The 15,348-nt window shown below is 54.5% G+C and overlaps 1 protein-coding gene across 10 annotated transcripts in view; it reads right to left on the bottom strand.

Moving 5' to 3' along the window:
• Card14 (caspase recruitment domain family member 14) overlaps nucleotides 1-15,348 on the bottom strand; it is a 41,534-nt gene that overhangs the window by 1,504 nt on the left and 24,682 nt on the right. For 5 of the 10 annotated variants that reach the window (XM_063242143.1, XM_063242142.1, XM_063242144.1 and 2 more), the window contains 17 exons: nucleotides 14,533-14,700; nucleotides 13,304-13,423; nucleotides 12,646-12,771; nucleotides 11,572-11,721; nucleotides 10,856-10,972; nucleotides 10,571-10,630; nucleotides 9,648-9,790; nucleotides 9,406-9,503; nucleotides 7,637-7,697; nucleotides 7,236-7,425; nucleotides 6,531-6,657; nucleotides 6,021-6,258; nucleotides 5,032-5,095; nucleotides 4,422-4,527; nucleotides 2,784-2,957; nucleotides 811-932; nucleotides 81-196 (listed from right to left, as the gene is read on the bottom strand). In XM_063242143.1, coding sequence (XP_063098213.1) covers nucleotides 81-196; nucleotides 811-932; nucleotides 2,784-2,957; nucleotides 4,422-4,527; nucleotides 5,032-5,095; nucleotides 6,021-6,258; nucleotides 6,531-6,657; nucleotides 7,236-7,425; nucleotides 7,637-7,697; nucleotides 9,406-9,503; nucleotides 9,648-9,790; nucleotides 10,571-10,630; nucleotides 10,856-10,972; nucleotides 11,572-11,721; nucleotides 12,646-12,771; nucleotides 13,304-13,423; nucleotides 14,533-14,700 — 2,180 coding nt within the window. Of the gene's footprint in view, nucleotides 1-80; nucleotides 197-810; nucleotides 933-2,783; nucleotides 2,958-3,125; nucleotides 3,202-4,411; nucleotides 4,528-5,031; nucleotides 5,096-6,020; nucleotides 6,259-6,530; nucleotides 6,658-7,235; nucleotides 7,426-7,636; nucleotides 7,698-9,405; nucleotides 9,504-9,647; nucleotides 9,791-10,570; nucleotides 10,631-10,855; nucleotides 10,973-11,571; nucleotides 11,722-12,645; nucleotides 12,772-13,303; nucleotides 13,424-14,532; nucleotides 14,701-15,348 lie in introns of those variants that run through there. The other 5 variants (XM_063242148.1, XM_003464887.4, XM_063242149.1 and 2 more) reach the window with 5 other exon arrangements.

Genomic DNA, 15,348 nt, shown 5'->3' with positions numbered 1-15,348 from the left:
AGCACACTGGAAACATGCTGAGCTCCACCAAGCTCAGGTACCCACCTGAACTCCACTGCCCAGCCCTGGCGGACACCTACCTGAGCTTCTTTGCCGTCTTCTCGTTGATAGAGATGTGGACAATGATGGGGAAGATGTCCATCCTGTGTAGGACACATACACTGTCCAGCCAGACATCCAGAAGGGCGTGTGTGTTCTTTGGGGAAGAAGGAAGAGGGAATGAGCCCAGCTCGTGGGCTTCAGCCTCAGAGGGAGCAAGAGGGGCCGCGTGGGCCAGGCTGGGACAGGACCCAGGGGCAGGGTCACTAGAGGAAAGGGGGAAGAGTGACTGCCATGCCATGTTCCTGTGTGCTTGCTGTGCGGCCCTAAGGGTTTCCAGTTGTTTGAAATTTCCCCATTGAAATGAAGACCCAGAATTGCAAGCCTGCAGGATTGAGGCAGACTTTGCACCGAGCACAAATTTGAGGAATCTGACAGCTCCAGCCCAGTCGTCATCCTCCATGGGGAGGGAGTTAGGAGTTAGGGTTAGGTCTGCTCCCCACACTGTGAGTAATATGAAGCTACGGTTCAGAGCTAACATCTTTCTGTATACCTGAGCCTTTTCAGCAGACACTTACTAAACATCTCCTGATTGAGGAAACAGGCTCAAGGACCAAGATCACTGGGATCCCAAATGGCAGAAGCAAGGCTTGCATTTTCTATGTCCCTCCCACTGAGCCCCCTGGGGTGTTTGGGCCCCAGACACTCTTCTGCGAATCCTCTCCCAGCCCTGAAGCTGCTGTCCACAGAGCAGCCGGGGTCACCCCGTACCTTGTGCATGAGCGACTCTACAGCATGGCGGGTCACCCAGCAGTGGCCACCATATGGCTCTCCTTCCTGAATGATGTCCCCTCTCTGGCTCCAGGCGTCATACTCCTCCTGGCTCAAGTACTCTGGAAGTGACAGTGGGTAGGGTGGACACATGCCCAGCTCCAAGGGGGCCCTGAAGTCACTGCTTTCATCTAGGGGCAGTTGTGCCCCTGGGGACGTCTGGCAGAACATAGAGGCATTTTCAGTTGTCATAAATGATGGGGGTGGGGGTCCTCCAGTGAGACTAAGGATCCTGCGCCAAACAGAACTTCTGGAGATTCTCCACTTTTACTCTTTTCCTGAGTGGGTTCTCCTGGTTCTGGACCTGCATTCATCCCAGTTGCTTATCCACCCAGAAGCACTGATTCAGGGGCTGCCGGCTGGCACACAGTTTGGGGCTACCGCTTCCCCCACAATGGCATTTCCAGCACCTCAGCTAGCCCCAGGTTCCAGTGGCAGAGCTCATCCTCTGACCCCTGGCTGGGCCCTTCTTTCAGCCACCCTCATTCTGCCTTTGAGGGGAGCATTTATAGACCCAGCCCGACTGTTTATTTTCATTTTTAAAGCTCCCACTGATGCCCTGGGGATCAGATGAAGCCGCTTGTCTGCTCTGAGCAATTCCAGCCCCACCCAGGGACACCCACCCAATGCAGCTGCCTGGGCCCCTTGTGCTGTGGGCCTTGGCCTGCACATGGCCCGAGACTGCCCAGACTGCCTCCTCCACTTGTCTGTTTACCAACCCCTACCTGTCTGCCCCATTCCAGTTTAGCTTTGCACCTCCCAGAATCCTTTGCCCCTTTCTGGCCATTTTAAAGCTCAAGGTGTGTCTGTGTCGGCTCATCCCACCTGTCTTCCTCTCTGTGTTCAGGCAGCTACTTCTCTCCTCACCATGTACTGGGGATTGAACCTAAGGGTTTCACATCAAGTTATATCCCCAACACTTTATTTCATTTTTTATTTTTGTTTTAAGTCAGGGTTTTGCTAAGTTGCCCAGCCTGAACTCACACTTTCTCGAGCCTCCTGCCTCGGCCTCCCAGAGTGCTGAGATCACAGGTGTGTGCCATCTCACCTGGCTTTAGCTTCTAAAGAGCTGCTGGACTCGAGAGGGCTTCTTGTGCTGAGGATCTTCAGCTGCCCCATGGAGTCCATGCATGTGGTAGGTGTTCAGATGAGGACTCACTTGCCTCATCTGCTCCTCTGTGGATGTCCAGGGTGGGCCAGGGGCCCTCTTCACCCCAGCTCTAATCCAGCCCCTGCCAATTTGGCCTTCTTGCTGAGCAGACTCTGCTGCACCTTGCTGCCTGATAAGCCTGTATGCCGACAGGACTGCTGGGGGAGGGGCAACACACTCACTCATGTCTATTCAGGTCTCCAGGGGGCCTTACTAGAAAAAAGGGTGTTTACAGAGGGCCAGATGAGGTCATAGCGGGTTAAGGAGGGCTCTAAATCCACTGGTGGCCACGTGATGACTCAGGAACACAAGAAGGAAAGGCCACATAGCCAAGGCTGGGATGGATGGATGCAGCCAGGTGCAGGACGCCAAGTGCCCTGGGAGAGGCAAGGAGGCTCTGCACTGGAGCCTCCAGAGAACAGGGTGCCGCTGGCCCCACGATGCTGGATGTCTGCCCTCCTCTGTCTCTACACCTCCAGGCTGTGGTCTTTGCTACAGCAGCCCTCGGAAATGCAGAGTAACCCTCGTGCTGCTCCCCTGCAGACCGAGGAGGCCTCTGAAAGGCCCTTTCCATAGCCTCGCTGGGCCACTGCACACACGTATGCCACGTGCCACACCCCAACATATGCACACGGGCACACATGCACGTGCAGAGCCACATCCTTGTGTGTCCACTCACAGCACACATGTGCACGCTCATGCACACAGCTGCATGTGGATACACATGTACACATCTATGCCTCTCTCACAGGGTAGACCGTACCTGCTGGGCACGTCTTAAATCCTTGGCGAAGGCTCAGTTTTCTGCTCAGGATCTTCCCGACCATCCTGGGCAAGAAGATTACAGGCCGGGGCTGGCTGGGTTTGTGTGGGTGCACCAGGCTATAGGGCGCCAGGGTGAAGCAGCTCTCTGCCCAGAAGCATGTGCTGGTGTGGTCTGTGGGGGAGAGGAAAGAGACCCGTCAGGCTGCAGGCTGCAGCAGGTAGTGGGGCCAGGTTTACTGACGGATGAGGCCGAGCACCTAGTAACAGACACCCTGAGCTCTAAGTGAGCACACTTCTGAGTGAGCACGCACTCCCACCCACTGCCTGGTGATTTCCTTACACTGGTCCATTAAATGCTCCGTGGCTTTTCAGGTCCAGCTTTGCAGGTTGCAGTTTATCCGCTCAACCTTGGTTGGCTTACAAGGATAGAAGGTGGCAGATTTTTTCCTTCCAGAGAAACCAAGAGCCACGCCCCCAGCCTCCCTAAGCCTTGCCCATTTCATCAGCTCCGCCCACCTCATTCCCAGCCCTCTCTTCGGCTCCACCGTTTCCATCCTCAGCTCCTCCCCCTGCACAGCCCCATCCCCTTCAACCCTGCCCTCTCCTGAGTCCTCAACAGTGTACAGGCCCGGCTTCCCTTCTTCTGGTCCTTTGAGTCCTCTCTGGAGCCTTTATGTCAGTCTACTGTTTTCAACAGCCATCTTATATTATGCACCAAAAAAAAAACACTTAAAGGGGAACATAAAGTCAAAGTGATCTGCCTGCCTCTAAATTAACTTCTGCATTATGCAGTTTTACCCGGTTGCTGAGGACCCTGCTACTGCAACCTCTAGCCTTCCCTGTGCACACATGGACCACTCAGTATCCCAGGGGTCCCCTGGTTTTTGTAATGTTGGACATTTCACAGTTGTCAGGTTTTACTAGTCCAGAAAGTCTGCTGTTGATCTAATCACATGGATCACTTCTGGACCTTTTTACTCGGACAGTTTATAGGAACTGGCATGTCAGAGCTGGGGATGTAGCTCAGTGGCACAGCACTTGTCTAGCAAGTGCCAGGCCCTGGGTTCTATCCCTAGCACAGCAGTAGGAGGATGGGAATCAGGCCAGGGATGAGATGAAGGAAGGAAGGAAGGAAGAGAGGGAAGGAGGGGTGAGAGAGGGGAAGGTGGTGAAAAGAGAATTAAGATGTATTCTGTCCATGTGCCAACACCCCATGAGGAATGTAATCATTATGTACTGCAAACATGCACTAATAAAACTTGAAAAAAAATAAAGGGGGGATTTTAGCCAGGCATGGTGGTGCATGCTTGTAATTCCAGCCCTTGGGACACTGAGGGAGTAGGATTGCAATTTCAAGGCTACCCTGGGCTATGTAATGAGACATTGTCTCAAAAACAAAACAAACAGAAACAGCTTAAAGGACATCAAAGATAAGTGACAGCTTAAAGGACATCAAAGATAAGTGCTCAGTTGCTGTCTGGAAAGGCACATGGATGTCAGTTATATTCTTAGAAACAAAAATTGACCCGTAGGAGAGGCCTCACCTGACAAAGGTGACCACCAGCAGTGCTTCCTAAAGGCCACAGACCTCACCTACGGGGGCCTGCACCCTCAGTGCCCACTCACCAGGCCTCACCTTCCAGGCTGCTGGGGTTCAGCTGGCTCTTGTCAAAGGACGACCTTGGGGGGTTGGCTTTGTCCACACTCACAATGCGCACCAACTTCTGTGGGCCCCCCAAAGACTGCCAAGGGGACATGGGAGAGGACAAAGAGGGGAACTGAAGTCATCAGCAGCATCACCCCATAAGAAAATCAGTGTGGTGGTCCCCACACTGTCAGCCAGAATGCCCAGGCCCCATGCAGGGGTTAGGAGGCAGGAAAGGGTCCTCAGGAGACAGCCTCAAGTAGGGCTCTACAAAAGCCAGAGGGTGGCATAGAACCTCACAGCCTAGCACTACTGTGCTCCACAGAGGACAGGCCCAGCACGGGGAGAGGTGGGCACTCGCAGCCTGCAGAGCGCCCTGTTCCAAGAACACAGGTGACTGACCTCTGAGGAAATGGGAAGTGGGAGGAGAACAGGTGAATTGGGTGGCCTGGGACATAAAACCCAGAAGCAGTGGCCTCAGAGAGGAGGACCCAACCTGCAGGCTGGGTAAGGGGTACAGACCACACTTTTCATGTGGGACCCTGGTCAGCTCCCTTCCAGCCCACCTCAGGGAACTGGGGTCCTCCCCTGAGAGCCTCACCTTGCGGGTAACAGTGCGCTGCTGAGTCATGTCCTGGATGAGGGCAATGAGGCGCTGCTGAGCCCTGTGTGGACAGGAGAGGCCCTAACCCACTGCTGGACCTGCCTCAGCTAGGAGCACTGAGTGAGGGAAGTGGCCCCTGGCAAGGGTGCTCCATCCTGGCAGCCCCTAGAGTCCCTGGAGCTTGAATAAGACACTAAAACCTCAGCCCAGATGCTAGCCAAATTGTTTGGAATGGGCCCCAGGGGCCCTGCTGAGCTGCCAGGGCCAAGGGCCTGCTTGGCAGCCTCGGTCCTTGCAGTATGGGGAGCTGGCAGCAGCATTGGAGGTGCAGGACATGGCCTCTGCTAGACCTGATGAGTTGGATCCTCAGGGAGCGCCTGTTTTAATCAGATCACGGAGAGGTAGAGGGCTGGGGTACATGGCCTCTCTGTGCATTCAAACCTTTGAGGTTCCCATCAGGTTGCACAGGATGATGCTTCAGTGCAGGTCCCCTCCTGGGGTCTGGGCACTGGGCTTGGTCTGCCCAGGACAAAGGAATTATCCCAGACACGGAGCTTTTAGTCCTAGGAAAGCTAGCAGGACTGGTCTTTCCACTCCAGGGGACACTTGGCAATGCATGGAGACACGTTTGGCCATCACAGCTGAGAGGGGGATGCTTCTGGCACCTAGTAAGTATAAAGGCTAGGGACACTGCCAGCATCCTACAGTACCCAGGACAACACCAGATGCCAATGGCACTGAGAAGTGTCTCTCTAGAATGCTCTGGAATGATCTGAGTCGGTGCTCTTGACAGAGCACTGTCATAAGCACCTGGTCGGCAGCAGTGGACATGGTGGAGTTCTCCTCTGGGGTATCCACCCCTCCTACACTTCGTTCTTGGGCAGGAGGCTTTGCTGTAGGGAGAGAAGCCTCCAAGGGTCCCGTGCAGCCAGGCCTGGCAGATATGGGCCTCCTGGGGACACACAGAGCTCGGGAAAGCTGCTTACTGTGAGTAGTTGGGGATGGCACCATGCTCTGCTGTCTTCATGGTGTACGGGTTGACACGGTATGCATGCCAGCAGCTGTGGTTCTGGAACAAGGTGTCAGTGACATGTAGGACATCATTGCAATATGCCTGCAGTTCTCCCTCCGCTCGCCCCTGCAGGGCCAGGTTGACCCGGATGTAGAATGAGTCCCCTGAGGTTGCCACTTTGGCCTCCAGGTCCTGGACCAACTTCTTATAACCTGATTAAAACAAACAAACAAAAACAAGAAGGGCTAATGAGCACAGACCTCTAAGCCACACAGGGAAGGTTCTGAAAGGTGAATGCAAGAGGGAAGGAAGGGCCCCCCAATGTCTCAGCAGCTCTCTGTGGTGCTGCAGTTAGCAGGTGGGGGGCTTATAGCTGCCTCGGGGGCTCCAGGATGAGGCACAGCCTGGTTGTGCGGCTCCTGGCTATGGTGGGCTGCTTGTGACACACAGAGACTGAGATTCACTGGACAAGAGGCGCCTGTACCCTCAGTGTTGACTTTCACAGTCAGGCAGCAGAAGCCAGTCACTCTGCCCAGGAGCCTGACTGCCTGCTCCAGCGTGGTGTTCTCCAGGGCGGCCTTGAACGAGGGTGTTGATGCCTCATGGTTCACCTAGAGCAATGTGTGAGGGTAGAGGTCTTGGTGACCAGGACTCTGTGGTCACAGCACGCATTTAGGATGCTGGGGGGCGGGGAATGGTGTGATGGGGCAGGGCAGCTGACCCTACTGCAAAACCTCCTGGCTGTCTCTGGCCACCACAGAAGCATGATGAGGGCCCTGGCCATAGGCCATCTGCCAGGTCATGTATGGAGCGTCTGCAAGCTGCACAGATGGCCACCACGCACCTCTGCCCCAGAGTTATGGCTCATGCTCTCCCTCCCCCATGCAGGACAGCTTCCCTGCGACAACCATCGCTTTCCCGAGATCACACCCAGGGTCTTCACACTGAAATACACCCTAGCACTTGTTCTTTTCTTTTATATTTTTTAACATTTTGGGACAAAACTCTTAACCCAGCTTCCCAGAGTGCTGGGATTACAGGCATGCACTACCACACCCAGCTCACACCAGCCTCCACGGAAGGGAGTGCAGCACTTCCCATCAGCCATCGATAGAGCTGGACAGCAGGTGAGGACGCACGCACAGCGCAGGACCCAGAGAGTCTGGTTACTGAGGCCTTGGTTGCTCACCATCATGATCTGGGTGCCTGGGCGCAAGGCCATCTCATCTGCTGCTGACCCCGGGGTGACCCGGTGAATGAAGATGCCTGTGAGGTTCCCACCGATGACACTAATCTGTTCCAGCAGTGCGGCCCCCTGGAATGCCAGCACTGTGACCTGACTCAGGATCTTACGCGCTGGCCTCCGCCTCACGGGGACACTGTTACAGGAGCAGATGATGGCTGAGGGCTGCTCAGGCAGGTACTGCGCAAAGCCATTCCCACAGTGCCCTCTGCCCTCACCTCTGGAATTCTCCTCCCTACCATGACCCATGGTGGAAAGGCTGTCACCTCCCGTGGTGGGAGGACACAGCCACACTTTGCTCCGTCACCTCCCGACTCCAGCAGTGGACGGGCCCCCACCACTCTCACCTTTCTGAGGTGCTGAGGTCTCTGGAAGAGCACTGCAGGCTGCCCTCGGGCTCAGGGAGGTCTGGGAAGAAACTGGGAGTGGAGCGGCCAGGCCTTGCGGTCAGCCGTGGCTACTGCCACTAACTCACACAGCCTCAGACCTGTGCCCCGCCTCCAGCACCCCTTGCCTGGCCATCTGCTTTGCTGAGGCTGGCTGTTCTCTTCCTGCTCCCTCCCCTTCCCTCTGTGTGTAGCATCCTGATTTCATCTTTCCTAAGGTCAGAGTAGGTGGAGCCGCATGTGTCATTTTGTGAATGAGCTGCTGATGTCTTCAAAGATAGGAAAATTTCACCTACAACCTGGGTTTCACTTAAAAATAAAATCTGACCCGACATGAGCCGGTGCCCCTGCAGGGGCCTGCATTTCTGCATGGCAGTGATCACTGGCACTGGGTAGATGTTAATCACAGCTGTGACCCAGAGCAGGGGGCAGCCTGGTGGCTGTACTTCTCACCCGAAAACTGCCTGTGAGAACCAGGCGGACTGGGCCCGGCTCACGGGCAAAAGTCCACTCAAAGTCAAGCCAGGCGTGGAATGCACACCTGTGATCTCGGCATTCTGGGAGGCTGAGACAGGAGGGCTGCAAGTCCTAGGCTAACCTGGGCAATTTACAGAGACCCTGCCTAAAAATAAAAAATAAAAAGGGCTGGGAGGTAGCTTAGTGTGAAGGCTTTGGGTTCAATGTTCAGTACCAGAAAAAAGGTTGCACACTCCAGACATATTTGAGGTCATTTTCCACTGTCAGAAAGTGAAACCAAGGCATCTTGCAGAATCCCACAGTAGAAAAATAAAGAGGAGCAAGCCCTCCTCCTTCATGATCTCACTTCTGGGCTGGCTTTTTCTTTTTTTCTTTTCTTTTTTTTTTTTTTTTTTTTTTTTTGGTGACAGGATCTTGCTTTGCAGTGCAGGCTGGCCTTGAACTCACTATGTAGCCCAGGTTGGCCTCCAACTCTCAGCAGTCTGCCTGCCTCAGCCTCCCAAGTGCCACCATGACAGGTGTGCACTGTGCCACCACATCCGGCGTAGGCTAACTTTGCCTCGAGTGGGCATTCTTAATTTGTCACTATTACAAGTAAAAATGTGCATGGATCTGCAAGAGTTAAGGTTTCTTGTCACCTGACTGCCTCCCTGCACCCTAGGTAAGGGGTACATACAGAGCAGGGTCAGGTACCCATGCCCTTTGGTGGCCAAGAATGAGATTCCAGCAGGGAGGTCAGCTGGAGCCATGTGTAGTGATAGAAAAGGTGAAAAGACACATCCAGGGGCTGCTGGACTGGTTCAAGGAAATAAACCCCAGGAAGTGTGAGGCTCAGGGGCCAATGTCCAAGAGGAGGGGTGCTCCTGGAGCATGGACGTCAGTCTGGGCCAAGTATAGATGCTAGGAGCCTCTGGTCTCCTAAGCCCATAGCCTTTGGATATGCTGGGAGGCCCAAGTGTCCACAGAGCAGAGCACCAGGCAGGGGCAGAAATGCCTGCAGACATCTGAATTCGCGGGCCGTGCTGGCCATGGCTATGAATATAGCTCCCTTGGCCTCTAAGTCAAAAACAAAATCACAGTGAACCGAGCTTGGGATTGAGCCACCAGGCTCTGGTTGTCCCAGGGGCTGAGGTCAAGGCCCAGGGCAGGGGTCCTGGCCCCTCCACCTGTCAGGCTGTCTCACCGCAACCCAGACACTCTGGCCCTTGGACTCCCTGCTCCAGGGAGGCTTGTGTGGGCTGAGGAGCGCCTACCTGCCTTGTCGAGGATCTCATAATCCAGGTCTGTGTCCAGGTCCACTTTAGTCCCTGGAGGGATGCCTGGGTCCACCTCCAGGATTTCTGGGAAGCTGCTGCAGAGCATAGGAAGCAGCTCAGGCTGCAGGGCTGCTATGTCTGAGGCCTAGGGCTCCCAGCACCCCCTGAGCAGCTGCATCCAACACCCTTTTTATCCGAGGTTTGGCTTTGTGTCCCCAGTGAGCTGCATCCCGCTCTACCTTAAAGACTCGGGGTCTTCCTGTAAGACCTCTGCCATCCGCTTGTACAGGGACTGCTGACTCGGGGGCACAGGGCTGGCAGAGCGGAAGCTGTTGGCCGGCTCACGGCTGGACGTGGTGCTCAGGTCCCACCAGAGCTGGGACTGGAGGAGGGTGATGGAGGGCAGCCGCACGGAGGAAGCCAAGCAGGAGGGGAAGCGAGAGCACAGGCACTGAGCACCCACTGTGTGCAGGTGCTCCGAGGCTACTTTCCTGTTTAATATGGTGGACTCCTAGGAGACCTCTGTGATGTGGGTTTTATGGTGCCACCTTGTGTAAAGCAAATGGGGCCCAGAGAGGCAGAGCCACTGACAGGTGCGGGGTAGAGCAAGAGCCCCACGGAGGGAGGCTGCGCCCACAAGCAGATTCGAATCCACCTACTGAATCTGAGTGCCAGGCCTTTGCCAGTGTGGACATGTCCCTCGTGACAGGCACGAGGGTGGGAGACCAGCAGGCACACATAGACCAGTGAGTGGAGCTGGGACCACTACCAGAGCTGTCACACCAGAGCTGGGACCAGGGGTGTGGGTGACACTGGCAGGGCGGGGAGGCCAGGCAGATTTCCTGGAATAAGTGACATGGAGGAGCCAGGTATATGTGTGGCATGTCCCAGACAGAGTGGTGGCACTGCAGAGACCCAGAGGGTGCTCCTAGAGTGACCAGACTAAAAACTCGGTGAGGAGGAGAGGTCAGGAGAGGAGAGGATCGAAGGCAGCTGACCTGCCTCAGTGGGCTGCTGGGTGAGTTCAGCACGGGTCACATGCCGGGTGTGGGGGCTTGTGCCTGTGACCCCAGCTACATCCCCAGGCCTTTCAGAGCTTTTTATCTAGAGATAGGATCTCACTAAGTTGCTCAAACTAAGTACAAACTCATGATCTTCCTACCTCAGTCTCCCAGGGTTCTGGGATCACAGGTGTGCACCCCTGCATCCAGCCTAGCAGTCTCTAAGAGGAGAGAAATATAGGCACAGACACAGGGAGGAGCATTGCATGAAGAGAGTGGCGGAGACCAGAGGATGTGCCCACAGCCGAGGACTGTGAGGAGCGGCCAGAGCAAGGAGAGGCAGGAAGAGCCCTCAGGGCCCTCTAAAGCCATTGGGGCCCTGCCAGGCCCAGGGCAGAAGGAGGATGGGCACACATGGAAGGGGCATGTGGGCAGGAGCCACGTACCTCAGTGGAGCCCTGGAGGCTACTGTCACTGTTGTCCCTAGGGCACACAGCATGCATCCGCACCAGCCTCGGCTTCCCCCGTGGGCAGGGCGCCCGAGCCTCGGCTTCTGGCTGGAACTGCCAGAGGTGTCAGACAGGCTGATGAGTTGGTGGAAAGGTTCCCTCTGGAATACCAGGGGGCTCCCCACCAGGCCACACCTGCCCTGCCATCCTTGCCCTCGTCAGCGTCCTCTCATCAGCATCCAGATAAAATAGTTCTGTCCCTGTCCCCAGAGCAGGGGATGCCAGGGGCACAGAACCAAGCACCAAGGAAGCTGGAGGCCCTTGGCCTGAGAAACAGCACTTCATTTCTTTTAGTAAATGTTCACTGTTATTTGCTGGTTATAAAAATCATCTTAACTGTATAGTATACAGATATGCCTCTACCTAGAAAAGTGAGCGGGGAAAACAGAACCAATGAAAATAAAACTCACCCATCATCCCACACTCAGAACTGGCACAGCTTGCTGTTTCGGTGTCTGCCCTCCCTGTCTTTGTTACACACACAGACGTAGACACACACACACGCACACACACACCATGCACACTATAAAGACCCTAAGTATAGTTGACATGGGAGCCACCTGTGGAGGGTATGGAGGCAGGGCCAGGCCGAGGTGACCCCTGTGGGAAGGGCGGGTCCCCCATGGCCCTCCCCAGGGCCATGCAGCACTCACCCCGGCTGGGGACTCCGCCTGGAGCTTGCGCAGCTGAGTGCGCAGCTCACAGACCTGGTCTGTGAGCTCGAACACCTTCCTGCGGAGGGAGTCCTTCTCCAGCAGGCTCTGGGAACTCTCCATCTGGGCTCTGTCCCTTGCGGCATACGCCTGTGGCCCCCAACAGGACAGACAGACAGAACAAATACAGGGAGACAGTGAGCCCAGGGAGTCTGAGCTAGAGAAAGCATCCCACTACTGGTCACCGTTTATCGTGAACTCACCCAACACATGCTAACAGAGCTCATGCTAAGACATACAAACCTACAATTCATTTTAATTGACCAATGTCATAAAGCTTTTTTGTTGTCCCAGGATTGTGATTGGACCCAGCTCTCTGCCACTGTGCTATATCCCAAGCTCCTGCCTTTTTGAAGACAGGGTCTTGCCAAGTTAGTTGCCTAGAGTAATATTCAAAATACTATCCTCCAGCCTCGTCCTCAAAAGTGCTGGGATTGGGGGCTGGTGATTTAGCTCAAGGGCATAAGTGCCTGCCTTGCAAGCAGGCAGTCATGAGTTCGCTCCCCGGTACCAATAAAAAGGAAAAAGACAAAAAAAAAAAAAAAAGTGCTGGGGTTACAGGCAGCTACCACTGCGCCCAGCTGCATGTGGTCTTAATAAAACTGGCTCTGGGGGGCAGACTTACCCAAGGTCCTCGGCCAGGTGTAAGTCAGGGAGGGTGGCAGAACATGTTGCTAGAGGACAGGATGGTGGAATTAAGAACCCTAATGGGAGGGGCTGGGGATTTAGCTCAGTGGCATAAGCACCTGCCTTGCAAGCAGGAAGTCGTGAGTTCAATCTCTGGTACCAATAAAAATAAAAACCACACACACACACACAAAAAAGAACCCTAATGGGGACCATGGAATGAGACCCCGAAATCTGGAACCAGTGACCTTCAAGGACGGGTGGAGTCCTGAGACTTCTCTAAAGCAGCAGATGCAGGATGGGGCAGGGACTTCCCAAGCTGAAGCCCAGTAGGGGAAGACACCATGTGTCCTTCCCAGCCCTGCCCAGCCTCCCTTCCAGGGTCACCTGGTCACGTTCCTTCTGCAGCTCAGCCACCTGGCCTTGAAGCGTGCTCATCTTCTCCCTGTATAGCTCGCAGTCCACCTGTGTCTTTCGGAACTGCAGCAGGGTCTGCTCCTTCTCCTCCCAGTACTGGACAGAAGAGACACAGCCTGTGGAGTCAGGGGCTCCACATACGGGGGGGGGGGGGGTAGGGACGACTCCAGAAGTGGAGGAAGGTAAATTCCTGCTCCTCCCTGCAGGTCCAGGTTTACCGAGCAGTTAGAGGACTGCTAGGCAAATTGCACTGCATTCAGTCACTGAAATATGCGTGTATGGTGCACACAGAGTGGCGTTTTATTTAATGTTCTCAGTTACACAGAAAACATCCCTCAACCTGCCTTATTCTCTTCCACTGCCTGCTTTGTCTCCAGCTGCCTCTCATTTAAATCCCTGACTTTCACAGGGCTCCCCACCCCTTAAAATCATCCTGAGTTTCAATCCCTTTGCCTAACTGTGACCTCTAGTCTGATCATGAGTTCGTGCTCCCTACGGGTGAGTAGACCAGTAAGTATGTAAGAAAGTCATTTCATCTCAATGGACCGGAGAGCTCTACCTCCCTGGCGCACAGCCCAGCCCCTGAGACAAAGGGTCACCAGGCCCAGGGTGGCAGCCACAGCATCACCTGCTTCCGCTGCCTCTCTGCGGCCGCCGCCTGCTCCCGCAGCGAGTGGATACGGGCTACCAGCTCCTGCTTGCTCTCCAGGGCCTCATCCAGGTCCTGTTCCAGAATGTCCTTCTCCACCTGGTCAGAAAGAGGTCAGCCAAGAACCCACCCTCCACAGATGCCTGGGCCTGGGGAGAACAGGCCCTGAGCACCTGGCACAGGAGACATCAAGGACACGGGCCAGGGTGGATAGTGTCACCCAGTAACATCAACTAGGCATGAAAAGACCACAGAAAGGTGTGGGTTCTGATCGCTTATAGTTAAAGAGAGGTATGTAAGAGAAGCTGAAAACATCTTGGGATGACAATTCTTCCTTTAAGACATTCTAGCTGGGAATTGGTGGCACATGTCTGTAATCCCAGCTCTCAGGAGGCTGAGACTGGAGGTCACCGGGAGTTTGAGGTCACCCTGGGCTACATAGTGAATTCAAGCCAAGCTGCACCACAAAGCAAGACTCTATCTCAAAAAAGAAAGAAAAAAAGATAATTCAGCCTTCTCCTTTGGCAGTGCACCTGCCGAGTGAGAAAAGCCAGGGGACAGGTCCTCCTCATCTCTGCTTACACCCCAGAAGGAGCATAGGAATGATGGCACAAGCCAGGCTCCAGGTGGGCCAGGCCCTGTGCCTGGTGAGTGTCCATGAATGGAATTTCTCACTAGCTAGACAGGTATTTATTGATAGGAGTCAAAAAGGAGAAATAAATAAAGACTTTACAAGTTAGGTGTGGTGGTGCACACCTAGAATCTCAGCGCTCAGGAGGCTAAAAGCAGGAAGATCACAGTGAGTTTGAGGTCAACCTCAGTTGCACAATGAGTTCAAGGACAGCTTGATCTACATAGCAAGACCCTGTCACAAAAAGCAATCATTCAGTCAGTCAATCAATCAATCAGTGGAGTGCCTCATTCTAGGCTGCAATGCTGCCAATTCCTCTCTACTCCCAATAATGCTCAGGACGGGGCAGGAGGGCAGAATGGCTTCTGGGCAGGATGGCTACTTCCCCCTAATCCTGTCCCTCATAGCTGGCTCAGTCTTGTCCAAACATCATGGCAGCAGGGAACTAACCAAGTGGGTTGGGGAAGAGGAGGGAATGGCGTGCATTCCCCTGTCAGCAGTACAGTGGCCCAGGAGCCACTTGGGACGGTGAGGTCAATCCCAGCTAGAGCCTAGGCCGGAGGGACCCACAACCTACCAGGCTGAAAGTCAGCGAGCGGAGCTTCTGGTTCTCTTCCTTCAGGCGGCTCAGCTCCTTGTCCCCCGGCTCCAGGTCGCAGGCCATCTTCAGGGACCGCTCCCGGAATTCCCATTCGCAGGAAGACACCATGTCCACCCGCTGCAACTCCTGCCTTGCCAGGTACAGCTGTCTCAGGAGGAGAGAGGGAGACAAGGGGAGGAGTCTCTCCACTAGAGCTGAAGCCAGGTAGGCTCCCCATCCTCCTCTGATGTGGTCTGCTCAGACATAGGATTCCACCCGACGAATTATGAACAAATGTCAGATGTAGGAGCACAGGCCTATAATCCCAGCTCTCTGGAAGGCTGAGGCAGGAGGATTGCAAGTTCAAGCGGAGCCTGGGCAAGTTAGTGAGACCTTGTTTCAAAATAAGTTGTTTTTGTTTTTGTTTTTATTCTTTGTGGTATTGGGGATTGAACTCAGGACCTCACACTTGCTCAAATAAGTTTTTAAAAGACTGGGGGAAACAAAAGACTGGCCAAGCAGCTCAGCGTTGAGACCCTGGGTTCTATCCTGGGTACTCCAAAAATAAATAAATATTTTTAGAGAAATACATTAAATGAATAAAAATCCACCCAAGGGTTGTTTTTACCCAGTGAACAGTCCCAGTTCCTCTCAGGAACGGGAAGACCTTTCAGTTTTGTTTTGTAGATGAGGTGTAGTGGTTGCACCGCCTGGTGAGGTGCCTGGGAACAGAGGCTGGGCTCCTCTATCTTTCTGGCCAAACTGACAGTGATGTCAGCCAGCACACTCCCTGGCGTCACAACCTCCCCACAT

The sequence above is a fragment of the Cavia porcellus genome, unplaced genomic scaffold (genome assembly GCF_034190915.1).
Source record: "Cavia porcellus strain 051 isolate PalLab524CR breed Dunkin Hartley unplaced genomic scaffold, mCavPor4.1 scaffold_32, whole genome shotgun sequence".
NCBI classification, from domain to species: domain Eukaryota; kingdom Metazoa; phylum Chordata; class Mammalia; order Rodentia; family Caviidae; genus Cavia; species Cavia porcellus.
This window is presented reverse-complemented; position numbering and strand designations above follow the sequence as displayed.